This window comes from Eurosta solidaginis, chromosome 3 (genome assembly GCF_040869045.1).
Source record: "Eurosta solidaginis isolate ZX-2024a chromosome 3, ASM4086904v1, whole genome shotgun sequence".
NCBI lineage: Eukaryota > Metazoa > Arthropoda > Insecta > Diptera > Tephritidae > Eurosta > Eurosta solidaginis.
Window position 1 is genome coordinate 217,269,029 of NC_090321.1, and position 19,700 is coordinate 217,288,728.

The 19,700-nt window shown below is 34.5% G+C and overlaps 1 protein-coding gene across 3 annotated transcripts in view; it reads right to left on the minus strand.

Annotated features, from left to right (window-relative positions):
• Positions 1-3,927: 3,927 nt before the first annotated feature.
• LOC137245064 (uncharacterized) overlaps positions 3,928-19,700 on the minus strand; it is a 56,728-nt gene continuing 40,955 nt past the window's right edge. For all 3 annotated transcript variants that reach the window (XM_067775126.1, XM_067775127.1, XM_067775125.1), the window contains 2 exons: positions 9,559-9,700; positions 3,928-7,228 (listed from right to left, as the gene is read on the minus strand). In XM_067775126.1, the coding sequence (XP_067631227.1) occupies positions 6,380-7,228; positions 9,559-9,700 (991 nt within the window). In that variant the 3' untranslated portion in view covers positions 3,928-6,379. The remainder of the gene's footprint in view (positions 7,229-9,558; positions 9,701-19,700) is intronic.

Below are 19,700 nucleotides of genomic sequence, written 5' to 3' on the forward strand. Positions count from 1 at the left end.
AGTCGCCACGCTTGTTCGGTAGCCGTTTTGATTTTCATTGTTTTTGTTTAGCATCATCGCCGTTATTTGTTGCTAATAACTAGAAATGTACCCTGCAAAAAGTGCGAGTAGTCTAGAATGAATCCGGGATGAGTCGCAAAGGAGTATGCGACAATAGCCAGCTCTGATCTCTTTATATACGTTGAAGTGGTCCCTTTTGCTTGAGCATGTCCTATGGAGAGACCAATTGTACCTGTTTATGCCTGAACGGGTAGTGTCGGACTGCTCCTCTTTATACCCATACGGGTACTGTCGGACAGATCCTTTTTGTAATGTTCGACACTTCCTCTTTGTACCCCCTTTGGGTACTATTTCGCACGGTCTCTTTATATCCCTACGGGTACTGTCATACATATCTTTTCTGTACTGTTCGACACTTCGTCTTTGTACCCTTATGGAATGTGTCCAACAGACCCTTTTTGCATCTATGCAGGTAGTGTCGGACATATTCTCTTCTACAGTCACAGTCACACAAGTCTCTTTTGTTCGCCTATGGGTACTGTCGGAAAAGTCCTCTTTCTACGGATTTCTTACGGATTTAAAAATTTTTTAAACTCTAATACAATATTCTTAATTTTTTCGTATTGGTGTTGTCGAATAATAAAAACAAAACAAATATTACGATAACGGAACATATGGTTCTAGTATTTTAGGTTCAGTATAGAGGTCCGTATTTTTCTTAAATAATTCTATCCAATCACATTTAATCTTTTTATTTTATTCATTTCTTAGCTGTTTATTTTTTTCAATTGGCTTCATAAATTTCAAACTGACTGATGCCAAATATACCCAAAAGGGGCAGGTGGGGATCAATTATACCCCAATGTTGACAAAAGAGATCAATCGCTGTCCACTCCCTTAGGGCTAATCGCGCGATTTTTTGCAGGGTAAAGATACTTTCCGTAGGTGCCTCGATGGCTTTTGTTTGCTAATCAAAAACAGCATCTTGATGCTAAGTTTTGTATCTTAATTTTAAATACTCACTTCAAGTTTTTATTTTGGTAAGCTTTTCTGGCAGTTTTGTTTCCATTTAAACATACTTTCACCCTTTTCTTATTATACAACAAATATTATTGGCTAATAATTTAGTATACATTTGATGCAATTAGCTCAAATATATATTCATAAAAACACCATATATTTCCTCAAAAAAGGATGTTTTCAAAACTATACCCAGTCTAGAGTGATGTTTCACTTAGCATCAACATCAGTAATTGGCGCTTAACCGCCTTAGCAATTTTGGCCGTGTATTTTCAATTCTCGTCCGCTATTCCTATCTTGCAATAATTGACGCCAATAGGGAGTGCCAAGTGAGATAAAATCTTCCACTCATCAGTCATCAATCTATTAACAAACTTCCTTTTCGAGAATTCGTTGAAAATTACATTACATCATATGGGAAAGGTTCAGCCAAGGATAAAACCACCAGATCAAGTAATATGTTTGCAGTTTTCATGGCGCTACTTGGAATTTAAAATTACATAGAAGAAAATTGAATTGAAAAGCGTCATATAAACCAAGTTGTGCAGACCAACATTAAATGTATTTCCTCATAAATAACCACTTTTCGAAGTGGTGCGGAGCCCCAGTCAAAATGTATATAAGTAGACACACCAGCAAAACGATGAGATATGACAACGTATTGTTGGGGAATTTTATCTACCGATGTACGGCTTTTCAAAAGCATTTATAAATTAATTTGTCAAACTCATCAAACAATTGCCTGCTGCCCTTCTGGGCAAAATACACACAGACCTTGAAACTGCAAGTCTATGCCTACACCAGCAGGGCAGTGTTTTACGGCTCACAAAATAACACTTATTGCCTCTAGAGTATTGCACACGCGTATAGTTAACAATTGTATAACTCAATTCTCAAATATTTCAGAAATGGATGGACTAATTTTTATTTTATGTAGCTATCTATGTAGAGCTATTAAGAAGAACTTTTTTAATTGAAAACTTTGATTTGTAATATATATGTATAGATTATTTCGCCGGCTGGCTCGTAATCATCATCATTAAATGGCGCTTAACCGCCTAAGCGGCTTTGGCCGTTTCATAACAAATCACGCCAGCTATCCCTGTTCCGCTATAACTGACGCCAACTGGGAGCACCAAGCGAAATCAAGTCTTCCTCCACCTTCCATTGCCAACTCAGTGGAGGTCTCCCCTTCCTCTTCTTCCAAAGCTACGGTGTCGACTGAAATACTTTTTGGTCCATTCGCCTATTATCACCTAGCCAGCGATGTCTTTTGTGTTTTTATTCGCTGCACTATCGTCATATCTACGTAAAGCACATACAGAATATCACTATACCTCTTCCGATACTCACCGTAGGCATCACAGGCAGGACCATACAACTTCCGAAGAACTTTTATCTCGAACACTCGAAGAGCCATCTCATCTTCACCCGACACCATCCAGAGAGGTGCGATTAGCGAATTTTCGGCCGTAATTTTTATTAGTCGTGAGAGTACTTTAATTTTCAATTAGCTACTCATTCCAAAATAGCATTTGTTGGCAAGAGTTATTCTACGTTTTATTTCCCTGTCAAGGTGCGAATGCACGTATTCTTTCTTGGATGAGAGCAAGAACTTTGTCTTGTCCTCATTTACCGCAAGATGCACTTATTTTTCTTCTTCATCTAATCCCGAGAAGGCAGAACTCATCGCGTTATTTCAGTCCAATAATATAAATATCAGCATACGTCAGTAATTGCACCATCACGGTTTAATTCTGCTGCTAGAATCTTCTCCAGCACGAAAGGAAGTTGCTTTGGCTAAAGCCTCGTTTAGTTTCGAATAGTTCGGAAATGTCTTCCCAATCCTTATGGCGCTGATGGTGTTCAACGTCATTTGGCAGATCCTTATTAACTTTGCAGGGAACTTAAATTCAGACATAGTATCATACAAGCAGCTTCTTACGCGCTGTCAAATGTTGTTTTAAAGTCGAAGGTGATGAATGTCGATTCTCTTATCGTGAGTATTCTGCAGTATCCGGCGCATCGTGAAGATCTGGTCAAAAGGAGATTTGCCAGGTTGCTTCGCAATAGGAAAGAGTCCTGTCATGTGAAAATTTCGTGACATTTCTTGAAAATAAAAGTTTTATTTTTCTAACACATTTTCAAATATCTACTATCTAGATGTTTTTCTGATCATATAACAATTTACCTTGTAAATTTATATACCCAGCTGTACTTCTACACAGGGTATTATAACTTTGATTGGATAATGATTGGTTGTACAGGTATAAAGGAATCGAGATAGATATAGACTTCTATATAACAAAGTCATCAGTATTGAATAACAAATGTGATCAAGCCATCTCCGTCCGTCCGTCTGCCCGTCCTTTAACACGATAACTTAAGCAAATATTAAGATATTTCACAAAATTCGGTATATTGGCTTATCTGGACCCAGAATAGATTGGAATTGCAAATGAGCGAAATCGAACGATATCGTAAATTTAGAAAAATGGAAAAATGAGATTATTCAAAATCACGGTATAAGCTAATGAAATTTTGTATGTGGATGGGTTTAATAAATTTAAAAAATTGTGGAATATAGGCGTGGCAACACCCACATTTAGCAGAAAATGTGATAGTTTAACAAGCCGTAAATCAAAAGCCGTTTAAGATATTACATTGAAATTCGACAGAGACACTATCCTTGCCTAATTATACGCACTGAGTGAGGGAAATCAAAATCGGTTAAGGGCCACACCCACAGTAGCGTTTAAAGTTATGTAATGTTCGGTAACACCCGAACTTAGACTTTGTTACTTGTTCCTTCTTGTGTCACATTGTAGGCCTTGTATTCATATTTTTCACGCTTCTACATATTTTGCAATACCCTTCTGCCGCCCGTTAAAGAAAACACTAACAAAATTTTGATTTTATGGCTTTGGCTTCTTTATTTTTTTCTCATAATTGATAATTTCAGTAAATATGTATCTTTAATAAGTCTAGCTTTAATTGCAACATAAATATGCCCATATGCTGAGTAACTATACAAAAATATATGTACAAAAAAACAATATACAATATATTATACGTACGCATGTACGAATGCATGCAGTATTTTATTTATTTTTTTCCCATTTTATTTTTTATCTTAAAGATAAACATAGAATTTCATATACGGTTAGCATATTCTTTCGTTTAGTTATTTTTATTTTATATGCATTTTGCGTGCCATGCATTTCCGGCTTTAACGTCAAGCCTTTATGGTCAATAACGATCTCACACTCGAGCGCACTCGATCGTACCTACTGTGAGACTTATGAGGCGTGGCGTTAAAGCTGATAATACGCACCGTCGTAAAATATGGGTATCACATTTATAGAAAGAAGGAGGCGGAGAAAATTGATAGGCAGATTTTCTTTTTTCAAATTTCTGTTTTGCTCTTAATTTTTTTACAAGTGTTCACATTGTTTTTTTTTTTTTTTACTTAAGATGCGTTCACACCTGCTTAGCTTACTTACATCACTTTGTTTTTTCCGCTCTACTTTATTTTACATTTTAATTTTTATAAATTCCGAAAACCTTTAAATATTTTTTTGCTTAATTTTTTTTTACTATACTGCCCAAACTTTACATTTTCATGCTACAATTTATTTTGATTTTGTTTACTTTTCGTTTATATTTTTAGTTTTTTGTTGTTGCGTATGATCTTTATACTAATATTTCTAAATATTTTTACGCTACCTAGTTCGCTTATACCCTACACACACACAAACCTTGCAAATATATTTTACATACAAACAAATGATAGTCAAGAGCCTCGCGTATTTTATGCTCATACACATAAATGCCCACCACTGATATAGCTTTTAAAGAAAACAAATATATTTCAACATCAAAATGACTCTTAGGAGGGATGTTTGAAAACTTTAGAATAACATTACCGAAACTTAATTAAAAAGCTTTGAAATTTGATTATTTTCATGAAGTTCGAAAAAGCTTTGTAGATGCATTGGTTGTGGTTTGAATAATATAGAAAGTTTATACAAGCTTTGTTTCATAACCATTTTTCCCGAAAGTTAACCGAAGCCTGGTTCGAACATTTTATATTTCATGATTTGATTATTTGCGAAAGCTTATAAAAGCTTTCATTTACTATTTTAATTCGAAAATACGCTGAATTTAAGCGTAAGAGGACTGTCTATTAATTTAAAATATATTTGGCCTCAAAAATTTTATGATTTGCATTAAAAAAACGTTTATGCAAGCTTTGTTTTATAGCAATTCCCTCGAAAGCTCATTACCATTATGCAAGAAATGAGTTACGACTTGATTGTTTGTAAAATCCATATAAGCTTTCCTCAACTTTTTTATACCGACAAGTAACTAAATTCATTGTAAATCATGAACTGTCGCATTCTTTTAATTTTGTAAAAAGCTCGATGTATATGGAAACGATTTTCCGTCATCCCTAGTCAAATTTGGTAACCTGGTTTCGGTGTTGCGCCATTATCTCTATCGATTTTTGTTAAAAAGCTCATGTGTTTTTAGAAAGCTTTTTAAACACAAGCTCATGTACGAGATGTTGATATGCATAAGAAAAACGGAGGTTTATGCAAGCTTGTTTTCATGAGATTTTCCTTAAACGCTCACAGAACTCCGTTTAATTAAAAATTTTCACAAAAAATTTTCTCATGAATGTTCACACAAGTTTTATTTTACTTTTCTTTATCGAAAGCTAAAAAAGGAATATTTGGAAAAAGCTTTTCATTATTCGTAACTCGTAAAAGCTTGCTCACTTTTCGAAAGCTTTACAATTTCTAACTCAAGCAATTATAAAAAGCACAAATATAGACTTTACTTGCTCGAAAATTCAGAGGATGAATGTAATGATGAACTTTTTTTTGCATAAAATAGAGTTTCAGTTAGTGTCGCTCATAAAGAGCAGTTTGATCTACAAAAAGTACTAAAACAATCCCTCTCTCGTGCGTGAGCAGTAGGCGTGCATGCATTTCAACACAATCACAGTTCTGGCATATCCATCCCAAAAATCCTTACCCTATAACCGTAAAAGATACAGAAAAATTATTAAATTAGATACATACATAAGACCCACTTAGTGTAAGACCCTGGCCCCCTCTCGAGACTGGCTACCCCCTACGCACGGCGCAGCACACGGCCAATAATTGTAGCACCTTCACTCAGCATTTTCATAATGCACAGCTGTCTAAGATTTTGTTCGCTTGCTGGCTTGTTTGCTGAACATTTGTGCTTCATTTTTATTTTCGTTCTCTCTTTAATTTTATTTTGTTTTTTTCTTTCGCTTACTTCATACTCCCTCTAGCTACTAGTCGTCTTTTTTTTCAACAGTTAATCCCTAAACAGGGCTAATATCACTTTGGTATCTCACGGTCAAATAATGCGCCGCTTCTGTCATTTGCTCCAAACATTGATATAGTCCATTCAAATGTCTTCGACAACGTTTTGCCAGCTCGGTAGCTTTGTCAGCATTTGTATTGGAATTGGCTACAGCAGCGGCCCGTGAATCAGTGTCATCACTACCGCTTACAGATTCAGTGCTGCTTGGTTGATTGTCACTTTTATGACCCTCAGATTCCATACCCGAATCATTTTCTTGTGAAATTTCACTTTCCGCATCGCTTAAATTACACACCGATGTTGTGGAAACAATGGAAGCCACTGAAACATTAGAGGGGCGTCGATTGTGTCCTTTAGTGTTAGTTGTTGTTGTTGCTGTGACTGAAGTTGTGCCTGCTTGTGTGGTGCTTGGTACAGCTGTGTTAGCTGTGACTACTGTGTTCGACATTGTGGCGTTAGTTGTTGCGGCATTGTTGGTTGTAGCACATCTGCTGGCAGCAGCCTCTGTTGCTGCGCTGCAGCTGCTGTTTGATGCATTAGTAGCTTCAGATTTGTTTGAATCGCAATGCGCGGGGATAGGATTTTCCATTTCACCCAGGCGCTGTTCTTCACATATACCATCTTGCTCATCTTCTTCCGAGTCATCCTTACCAGTCCAGAGCAAATCATTTTTGAGCACCTTTAACATATTGTAGAGGTTGAATAGCTCCGATGAGCTAAGGAACTCGTTTACATTCTTTGAGTGTGCTGCGTTGCGTTTGCCATGTGCGCCTGAATGTTCAAGTGTGTGCTGATTTGATGTGGAATTTTTTCCAGGTGCTGGTATAATGTCTGTGCAATCACCGACCTGTTGAAAGGGGAAACAAGAAATGATTTAAAATTAAATAAAGTGAATTGGTTCGTGCCGTAATATGTACATACAAATTTTCTACATCTTTTCCGACTGTATTTCAACTGCAAAGTGGAATCACCGCCAGGCCCGTCGAGAGGGGGGGAGGGGGTTAAGGGGCCATTAACCCCGGGCCCGGGCTTTGGAGGGGCCCGGGAATCTCAAAATGCTGTCCAAGCTTTTTGCTTACAGAAAATAAATAAATTATAAGTTGAGGCAAAGATTTAAACAGGCTTTAAACGAGTTACTTGGGCTAAATTTGACAGCGGAAACATATGGTGATGTTAATTGCGTTATTCAATACATCAGCAAGTTTGAATGTATTTTGTGTTCCTTCATTTGGCTCAAGATTTTGACAGTTATTAATGAAAGAAACAATATTCTACAAGCCAGCGATACTACGATCGATATCGAAGTTATAAACTTAGAAAGTTTGAGCTCTTATTTAAATCTGATCAGAAATCAATGGGAAAACATTTTATGCGAATGCAAAACAGACGCCACTGGATTGGGAATCTCACCAAAGTTTCCTGACGTTCGAAAAAGGAATTGTAAAATACATTTTTATGAATGTGAAGAGAACGAGTCAATCAACGACGATCACGACACTGTTTTCAAAAACAACACCTTTTTGGTGATAGTTGATTCGGTTATTGCAGGTATTACCGAACGATTTGCTGTAATGAAAAATTTGAAGAACACTTTTTCTTTTTTGTGGCAATTTGGATACATGGATGATGTTTCAATACGAGAAAATGCCGTTCAATTTGTCAGCAAATACAATTCAGACGTTTCCGAGAGTTTAGGATATGAAATAATCCACTTGAAGCACATTTACTCAGCAAATTTTAACGAAAATCTGCCACCATTTGAATTGTTGAATGCTATCTGTGCTTCAAATCTAGCTACAATTTTTCCTAACATTTGTGTTGCTCTACGTATTTTTTGCACGATACCTGTCACGGTAGCTAGTGCTGAACGTTCCTTCAGTGTTCTTGGAAGGATAAAGAACTTCCATTGCCCGCGTTCAACTCAAGAACGCCTTACAGGACTTGGCATGCTCTTTATTGAAGCACCAACAGCGAGGCAGCATATAAATATGTAAAACACGGTAATTTTGATTTTGAGAATTTGTTCATTTTAGTTTAGGGGACTGTATTTTTTTGCCCCCGGGCCCAGATTTTCTCTCGGCGGCCCTGATCACCGCATCTTTTATGAACGCAAACCTTTGAAACAACTCTACATCAGAATTTGTTTGAGGAACATTATATTCATGAGACAAGAAAACTGAGTAATTCCACTTTGACGTATTTGACATAAGCCACCATCCTGTGAGTTTTCTAGTTACCTATCACGCTCAATTCTAACGGGAATGCTCTTGATTATTGGGAGACTTGAGATGCAGAGGTCGTGATGTTTTTGCACGCATGAGCTGTGGTAGGCAGATGTCGCTGTTGTTTTTCATTTACCACATACGGCTAAAGGCCAAGAAGCGACATTTAATTTTGAAAAAGTGGGCTTATTAAAGGCAGCGTTGCCAAACAAAAAACAAGAAATTAACAAATTATCTGGCTCACAAATTTAACCAGACTTCTATCTGAATTTATCTACCTCAAATCGTTTTGTTGCATTTACATGCAACATTTTTTACCTGGCTCCAGATCATTACGACAGAGTGATGTCTATAAACTGTGTTAGTTGTCTTAGATATAATTTTTCGAATTATGAAAAAGCATTGCCACTTTAAATTATGGTTTGAAAATATTATTTTTTGTATGTAGCATTTTTATTCAACTCTCAAAAGGTGTAAAGTGACTGAGATACCACAAAATTACCACATCCAGAAAGCAAAGCGAAATTTGTATACTATTTTAAGGATGGAAATGCTTCATAGACTCTAAACTTCTTAAGTAGGAAAACAACCCCCAAACCATTGCTATGCAGCTTATTTTTCCCCTCCAAAAATTTGGGCATTCCGACTACGTCTTTTTTTGATTTTTGTTCTGAGTACAACCTATTTATGCTCCGTTTCTTTGCTTATTAGAGAACTCCCAATAGAATGTTAGAATGATTCCTAAAATTCTCTCGAGTTTTCGACAGTTTCAGTTACAAAATTCGTAGAAGTTTTTTCTTAAAATATCGAAAATAAGCAGAAAGAGCTTAACTGATGGAATTTGGATACAATTTTTACTGCTATTTTTTTGTTCGCTGCTGTAACAGACTAAGTCACCAAGTCGTGCTAAATGAATAATTAAAAATTTCCAATTAGAATATTAGTTTGTACCAACCTGTCGATCCATTAGCAGACATGGAACCAAAATGGTATCATCCATAACTTTCACAGACTTTACAAATTTTTCCATCACATTTACAATGCTATCTTTGGAGAATTGTGGCTCATCATGGCGGGCAATGCGACGCAAGCAATTTCTGTAAATAAAGGAAGAAGAAAAAATCAGGTATGCCTTAATATCATACTACATACATACATACAACATATTAAAGACATAATATAAAGGAAATAAACATTAAATGACGTCACCCTGGTGATCATTACATGTCCCAGAACAGCTAAACTGGGATTAGTAACTTTTTACTGATATTACCTCTAACTAACTATAAAATGGTTTTACTTAATATGAAAAAACTTTTGTAAATTGTAGAACCGATTTCGAAAATTTTTTCTGTATAGTTCGAAATTTTTTTGAAGATAATCATAACATTTTTCACAATTGTTTTTATAGATTTAGAGCACTTCATTAGTATGGGATTTTGTATTCTAGTTCATTTAAGTCAAAGTACAAGCTTCTCAAAATTCGAATTCGATGGTAGACGTCCCAATTTGTTTGGGAGAGATCAAAATGAGGCAATAGTTGCATAATATTCATCAAGCAGGAAATGCGTGGACAGAAGCGTGGGGCTGCAACATTTCAAGATCATTTGCAAATCTTACGATATTAGACTTACAAAGTGGATAATATCTCTGAAGAGAGTAGACTTAAGACTCACCATTGGCATACTAACTGAACACTGCCTTCTGGCGTCACAGGCGTCTAAGTTGAGTTTCGTCATAACAGCTTATGTAGGAAGTGTAAGCTGCAGGAAGAAACGATTGATCACGTTCTGTATTCGTGTCCTGTGCTCGCGAGTTTAAGGCTCCAGCTACTAGGGGCGGCAGAGTTTCCAGATCTCGAAGCAGCAATTAAGCTAGGTCCTAGAAAACTTATAGATTTGCCAAGTGGACGGAGTTATTCTATAACGTAAGTCCCGGTGCCTAATTGGGGTTTTTCAGTTTGGTTGTCAAACAAATTCCGGGAACACTATGGATACATTCAGTCTATGTGAGGTCTTTATTGACTGGCCATTTCACTCTATCCTAGATAATAACTTTCATAAAGTGTTGATCTACAAATTTCAATTTTTTTAAATTTTGAAAATATTTTAGTTCCTTTATATTAGGTTGGTTGAATGTTTGTACGCTTTTCATAAAAATCTTGCAATCGATTTTTAAGTAACTTCTCATTGAGCTACAAACGTGAAACTTTTCACATAGGTTAGAACACCGTGACAATGCAACAAAAGGAAAAAAAGATCCGATAGGTGGCCCACGGATCGAAATAATTAGATAAGAATTTTTTCAAACCAGCTTTTAAGTAACTTCTCAATGAGCTAGAGGCTAAAATTTTAGAGCTTAATTGAAAGGTCGATGACAGTCGATGACACAATGGCTAGGGGCACACGGGATGAGATATTTAGAAAAATCTTACGAAACAGAGGGAATTTTGGGATTGATTTGTATGTAGGTTCTCATTGAGCTGCAACTGTAAAACTTCACAGATAGGATAAGACGTCGAGAAAATTTAAGAAAAGGAGAAAAAAATTCCGTTATGTGTTGCACGGATCGAAAAAATTAGATAATAATTTGGAAATTTGAAACCGGGTTTAAAGTAACTTCTCGATGAGCTAGAGGCTAAATATTTCGAGCTTAATTGAGAGGTCGATGACAGGCGATGACACAATACAAAAAGTTTCGCTAGGGTACGACGAACTGTGATATTTAGAAAAATCAAACGGAACGGAGGGAATTCTGTGATTGATTTTTATGTAAATTCTCATTGAGCTACAAGCGCAAAACTTAACAGATAGGTTAAGACACCGAAAAAATGTAAGAAAAGGAGAAAATAAAAATAAAACAAAAAAAATTTTAAGCACTTCCATTATATAAATGGACAAAAATAAGCGAAAAATTTCTCCTTATATAAAGAAATAAATTAAAAATAAGGTAAAAATATGAAGGTGGAGCGCAATTGATTGACTAATAATATCTCCTTCCCTACCAACTTTCCAATCCAAGTAATGTGCGCTCCACTTTTATATTTTTATTTCTCATAAATATTTTTGCAATTTCTATATTAAAATTTAAAAACCAAAGTTTAGCAAGAATTTGTCTTTATATAAGGAGACATTTTTCGCTGATTTTTGTCCATTTACATAAAGGAAGTGCTTAAAATTTTTTTTGTTTTATTTTAATTCAAAATTTTTTCAAAACTAAATAAACTAAATTTAAAAAATTAAAAAGTTTGTATGTGTCAATAATGTTTGTCTTTTCATTTTCGCCGCCCCATATGCGGCTGTTGATTAAAAAGAAACCAATTTTTGGAAATATTTTCACGTTCTTAATTAATTCACATCAATTAGGTTACACCACGAGCAGTTGCAAAAAACAATAAATTTTAATTTTAAATAAATTTATCAGAAAATACCAATTAAACTCTAATAAAGCAGATAAGTGTGTAAATTAAATTGATTGCGTGTGATGTTAGTGTATATTAACTATTTACAGCAGTGAACATAAAAGTAGCAGTAGAAATGTTTATAAAATTTTAGGAAAAATCTTCCAAAAATTTCGTAGCTCTAACTATGCAAACTGATCGCCAAAACCTTTTCAAAAAAGAAAAAACTCAAACTGTTTTCAACCATATTCAAAATTTTAATAAAATTTTACAAAAATGTCCGACCTTTTATTTAGAGTTTCCTAAATAATTTGGATTATTACATTTTTTGGCCTAATCAATTTCAGTTTCACAAAGTGCAAGATAGATCTCTCAAAATTCGCATTACTTTTTCACAATTTTTTCTGGAGTTTTTCAGATTTTGTTCCATATAAAACTATGCGCCTTTCACATTGCAGAAACTATAAAACATTCTTCGGAAGAAAGTTATTAAAAACTAATACAAATTTTGAGAGGCCTACAGATGGCACTTTGTTGGACTTAAATTGTTTCGGCTACAAGACTGCATTCTCAAATTCGTGCGTGCTTAATAAATTCAGAACACTCTAAACAAAATGTTCAAAATTTTCTCAAATTTTCGAATTAATTACAGATTGGGTAAAAATTGCCACTGCTGTTCGCTGCTGTAAGTAAAGGAACGACATACGCGGTTAAATAGTTTGAATCTTATTGTAGGGTGTTTCAGCATGTAGGTAGGTCTGCCGACGGCATGTCTGGCGTTAACAGAAATTAAGTAAAAAATATGTTTTAATTTTTAATTTTTTAGAAATAGTTTTAGTCAATTTAGATATTAAGCTTAGCTTTAAAGAAATCGTGTCACTATAATGCAAATATTTAAAATTTGGCAGTTTATGGTACAAGCCAGATTTTGCATAAATAATTATATTTTCGGGTTTTCGCAAAATTCAAATGTGCCGAAACAGCATACAGATACCTAAAAAAACCTAATTTATTCATAAAACGCGCGTGTTTCAATCGTGAAGTCATAATGTGGCGGCCACTTTCTAAATCATTTTTGTTATTTGAATGATAAAGCTTTTTTTTTGTCTTTTGCAAATTTATATAAAATTAAGTCAATGAACAATGCTGATATGATAATTAAAAAAGCAGGAGTGCTTAGACTGGTTCTGTTGAAATTTATTGTTATTCAACTAAAATTTTTTTATTACTTTATTTAATTCTTTAACAATAATTTTACTTCCCTAACCTAAATAGCTTTAGCTTGTTTCGTAATACCTGATTTTTATACTCAGCTGAGCGGAGTTCAAAATGATCTGGGCGAAAAAAGAAATTCCTTTAGCCATGTCCGTCCGTCCGTCGGTCTGTCCGTGAAGACGATGACTTGAGTAAATTTTGAGGTATCTTAATGAGATTTGATATGTAAATACCTTGGCACCCTTCTCAGATTGCTATTTAAAACGAACGAAATCGGACTAAACCACGCCCGATTTTTCGATATCGAAAATTTCGAAAAACCGAAAAAGTGCGATAATTCGTTACCAAAGATGGATAAAGCGATGAAACTTGGTAGGTGAGTTGAACTTATGACGCAGAATAGAGAATTAGCAAAATGTTGGACAATGGGAGTGGCACCGCCCACTTTTAAAAGAAGGTAATTTAAAAGTTTTGCAAGCTGTAATTTGGCAGTTGAGTATGTAATGTTCGGTTACACCCGAACTTAGCCTTCCTTACTTGTTATGTTTTAACTTTCTTTAGTGAAGTTGCTTTAATTTATTTGATTTTTGAAGCAAAAACTTATTTAGCGACCAGACTGTTTCGGAACTCTGCAATTACCTTGATTACTATGAGAAAAATATTAATATTAGAACGAAATTATACACAGCAGCGAAGAGAAAAATATCAGAGACAATTTTCCTCAAACTTCGCAAATCTAATTCGTCCCTTTTTAATTTTTGATATTTTAAGAAAGAATGTATATGATGTTTGTAACTAAAACCATGCAATCTCAAAAAATTTTTCCAAAAAATTTAAAAATTCGAAAAATCTTTACGAAAATTTCTAACTTATTTGCTCAGTCAATTTTAGTTTAACATAGTATTAGTTATAGGTCTCTCGAAATTCGCATAGATTTACGAAAAAAAATTTCGGAGGCTTTTTCAGATTTTTCTATAGGCTTATTCCATTTCAACCCGGTCCGCGCAGGACATGATTTTTGATTTCGATGAAATTTTAATATATTGTTCTTGGTCAAAATAAAGAAAATCATGTATTTTTTTTGCCTCAAAAAAAATTTTTTTTTTCTTTGAAATGTTCGTATATTTACTTTTATATAAATTTATATACAATAGCATATAGTTAAAAAAAAAATTGTTTGTATTTAGTAAAAATTTATAAATTTTTTCAAAAATTAATTTCTCAAAAAACTTTACTTTTTTGTTTAAGCTTTTTCTGTATTGAGTGAACAGTTCATGTTTCAACTTGGCTAAATGCCTATTAGCCGAAACTTGTTGTTTTCGAGATATGAATTTTTGAATATTAAACATTGCATATAGTTAAAAAAAAATTATTTTTTTAGTGTTTAGTACAAATTTATGACGTTTTTTCAAAAATTAATATTTCAAAAAAACGGATATTGTTTTGTTTAAACTTTTTCTATATCGAGTGAGCAGTTTATATTTCGCCATATATTGATGCATTACATATCAACATACAAGGCGATCAATGCCAAATGCTTAAAATTAATTAAAATATCACATTTATTATTAAAAACATTCGTTTTTGTTATTTTTCAGAATATGGCAAAATATTTCAATAAACCTACAATGCCGTCACAAGAGCTTTTGCCATGTCCTGTTACAAAATCACTGTTATTCTGAAAAATAACAACAAACGAATGTTTTTAATAATAAATGTGATATTTTAATTAATTTTAAGCATTTGGCATTGATATGTATGTTGATATGTAATGCGTCAATATATGGCGAAATATAAACTGCTCACTCGATATAGAAAAAGTTTAAATAAAAAACAATGTCCAATTTTTTTAAATATTAATTTTTGAAGAAAAAGTCATAATTTTTTACTAAGTACTAAAAAAATATTTTTTTTTAACTATATGCAATTGTTTATAAATTTATATAAAATTAAAAGTAATAGCGAATATTTCGAAGAAAAAATTATGAGAATCGGTTAATTTTTGACAAAGTTATTGACAGTTGAAAAAATAGGTGAATAAAATACCGACTGCATTTTATGGAATTCAATTGCCGATAAATCCGAAAAAAAAATTTTTTTGAGGCAAAAAAAATACACGTGTTTCATTATTTTGAACAAAGAACAACATATTAAGATTTCATCGAAATCAAAAATCATGTCCTGCGTGGACCGGGTGTCTTGAAATGGAATGAGCCCATATACAATTTTTTTTCACACTAGGTATACGTGAAGGAAGATCTAAAACATACTACGAAAAATAAAATTGTCAAAAATCCATGTAAATTTTGGAAGACCCACTTTTTCGAGCCACGCCCAGTTTTTATACACAGTGGACCGTCTGTCCTTCCGCTCGGCCGTTAACACGATAACTTGAGCAAAAATCGATATATCTTTACTAAACTCAGTTCGCATAATTATCTGAACTCACTTTGTATTGGTATAAAAAATGGCCGAAATCCGACTATAACCACACCCACTTTTTCGATATCGAAAATTGCGAAAAATTAAAAAAATGCCATAATTCTATATCAAATACGAAAAAAGAGATGGAACATGGAAATTGGATTGGTTTATTGACGCAAAATATAACTTTAGAAAAAAACTTTGTAAAATGGGTATGACACCCACCATATTAAGTAGAAGAAAATGAAAAAGTCTGCAGGGCGAAATCAAAAGCCCTTGCAATCTTGGCAGGAATACTGTTCGTGGTATTACATATATAAATAAATTAGCGGTACCCGACAGAAGATGTTCTGGGTCACCTTGGTCCACATTTTGGTCGATATCTCGAAAACGCCTTCACATATACAACTACCACCACTCCCTTTTAAAACCCTCATTAATACCTTTAATTTGATACCCATACGTACAAACACATTATAGAGTCACCTCTGGTACACCTTTATGGCGATATCTCGAAAAATCGTCCACCTATAGAACTAAGGCCCACGCCCTTTTAAAGTACTCATTAACACCTTTCATTTGACACCCATATGGTACAAACAAATTCTAGAGTCACCCCTGGCCCACCTTTATGGCGATATCTCCAAAAGGTGTCCACCTATAGAACTAAGGCCCACTCCCTTTTAAAATACTCATTATCCCCTTCCGGCTGATACCCATATTGTACAAACGCATTCTAGAGTCAACCTTGGTCCACCTTTATAACGATATCCCGAAAAGGCGTCCACCTATAGAACTAAGGCCTACGCCCTTTTAAAGTACTCATTAACACCTTTCATTTGACACCCATATGGTACAAACAAATTCTAGAGTCACCCCTGGTCCACCTTTATGGCGATATCTCGAAAAATCGTCCACCTATAAAACTAAGGCCCACGCCCTTTTAAAGTACTCATTAACACCTTTCATTTGACACCCATATGGTACAAACGCATTCTAGAGTCAACCCTGGTCCACCTTTATAACGATATCCCGAAAAGGCGTCCACCAATAGAACTAAGGCCTACTCCCTTTTAAAATACTCATTAACACCTTTCATTTGATACCCATATCGTACAAACGCATTCTTAAGTCACCCCTGGTCCACCTTTATGGCGATATCTCTAAATGGCGTCCACCTATATAACTATGGCCCACTCCCTCTTAAAATACTCTTTAATACCTTCCATTTGATACACATGTCATACAAACACATTCCAGGGTTACCCTAGGTTAATTTTCCTACATGGTGATTTTCCCTTATTTTGTCTCCATAGCTCTCAACTGATATATATATTCTATCAACTATATTTTAATGATTTAAAAATTAACAATTTATCACAACTTTTGGCTTGAGCTTAACTAGCGCATGCTATTGAAAAATTGTTGTTTATTTTTTCTCCTTAGCTGTCATCGAAAACAAATGTGACTTAGCTTATATAACTACAAGCAAAAAAGCCTTGAGATGTATCGGCAAATGAATTAAACGTTATAAACAACAACAACAGCAACTAGAAAACCACCAGTTGCTATTCTGCAAAATCCTATACAAAAAATTTATGCTAATTTAAATTTGTACAAATCCCGCCACTCAAAATTTAAACGTGGCATTTCTAAATTTAGGCAAATGGTCTTCAATAACGCGAGTTGTCAACAAACGTGATTATTATGTTCAGGTATACAGTGGCAGCGTGTGCCGTTTTATGTTAAAAATAATTTTACCATTTTGAGTATGGTATGCACTCATTTGTACATATGTATATATCTATTTCTAAAGAATATACAGTAGAATGGCGAAAAAGTTAACTCTCGAGAAAGTTAAACGCTCGGCTAAGTTGACCGAGCTTGAGCGTCCACGTAGCGCTCTAAAAAGTTTACTATTGGCTATTGGTTAACTTTTCTGAGCTCATCAATATTTTTTCACATCCAACCGTTTGTTTGGCACCAAAAAACAAGTGCGTGTATTCCCCTATTTCTGTGTATTCGCCGAATTTCTGTGTGAAAAATTATTGTCGGTTGTCGCGAGGAGCATTTAAACTTGTGAGTTGTGCAAAAGTTGTGTTAAAAAATGGGGAAAAACACAGAGAAGACCATGACAATTCAGATTAAATTAGCATCAACAAATGAATTCAAAGTGTTATATCCCAAAAACTATGTTTATTTTTTTTTTTCATATTTGAGAACCGCTTGGAAAAGTTAATATTTCGGAAATGTGAAATACCCTTGGGACATTTTTGTTAACTTTTTCGCGATTCTACTGTATATGCATACATAAATTTAATTTATACTTTCATTTTTTTATTTACCCTTATTCATGCATATGTAGGCCAAATTTTATTTTAACAAGTAAGGAAGGCTAAGTTCGGGTGTAACCGAACATTACATACTCAGCTGAGAGCCTTGGAGACAAAATAAGGGAAAATCACCATTTAGCAAAATGAACCTAGAGTAATCCTGGAATGTGTTTGTATGACATGTGTATCAAATGGAAGGTATTAAAGAGTATTTTAAGAGGGAGTGAGCCATAGTTCTATAGGTGGAAGCCATTTAGGGATATCGCCAAAATGGTGGAACAGGGCTGACTCAAGAATTTGTTTGTACGATATGGGTATCAAATGAAAGATGTTAATGAGAATTTTAAAAGGAGTGGATCTAGTTCTATAGGTGGTCGCCTTTTCGAGATATTGCAATAAGGGTGGACCAGGGGTGACTAGATTGTGTTTGTACGATATGGGTATCAAATTAAAAGTATTAATGAGGGTTTTAAGAGGGAGTAGCCCTTGGTTGTATATATGAAGGCTGGTTGGTTGTATTTTCGAGATATCGACCAAAATGTGGACCAGGGTGACCCAGAACATCTTCTGTCAGGTACTGATAATTTATTTATATATATATAATACCACGAACAGTATTCCTGCCAAGAATCCAAGGGCTTTTGATTTGGCCCTGCAGAACTTTTTCATTTTCTTCTACCTAATGTGGTAGGTGTCACACCCATTTTACAAAGTTTTTTCTATAGTTATATTTTGCGTCAATAAACCAATCCAATTACCATGTTTCATCTCTTTTTTCATATTTGGTACAGAATTATGGGTTTTTTTTTTCATTTTTCGTAATTTTCGATATCGGAGAAGTGGGCGTGGTCATAGCCGGATTTCGGCCATATTTTGTACCAAGATAAACTGACTTCAGGTAAGTACGTGAACTAAGTTTAGTTAAGATATATCGTTTTTTGCGCAAGTTATCGTGTTAGCGGCCGAGCGAAAGAACAGACGGTCGACTGTGTATAAAAACTGGGCGTGGCTTCAACCGATTTCGCCCATTTTCACAGAAAACAGTCACCGTCATACAGTCAATGTTCCTACCAAATTTCACAAGGATTGGTAAATTTTTGTTCGACTTATGGCATTAAAAGTATTCTAGACGAATTAAATAAAAAAAGGCAGAGTTACGCCCATTTCGAAATTTTCTTTTATCTTTGTATTTTGTTGCACCCTTTCATTATTGGAGTCGAATGTTGACATAATTTACTTTTATACTGTAAAGATTTTAAATTTTTTGTTAAAATTTGACTTAAAAAAAATTTTTTTTTAAAGTGGGCGTGTTCGTCATCTGATTTCGCTAATTTTTTTTTAGCACACATATAGTAATAGTAGTAACGTTCCTGCCAAATTTGATCGTGATATCTTCAACGACTGTCAAATTACAGCTTGCAAAACTTTTAAATTACCTTCTTTTAAAAGTGAGCGGTGCCACGTCCATTGTCCAAAATTTTACTAATTTTCTATTCTGCGTCATAAGGACAACCCACCTACCAAGTTTCATCGGTTTATCCGTCTTTGGTAATGAATTATCGCACTTTTTTGGTTTTTCCAAATTTTCGATATACAAAAAGTGGGCGTGGTTGTAGTCCGATTTCGTTCATTTTAAATAGCGATCTGAGATGAGCGCCCTGGAACTCACATATCAAATTTCATCAAGATACCTCAAAATTTACTCAAGTTATCGTGTTTACAGAC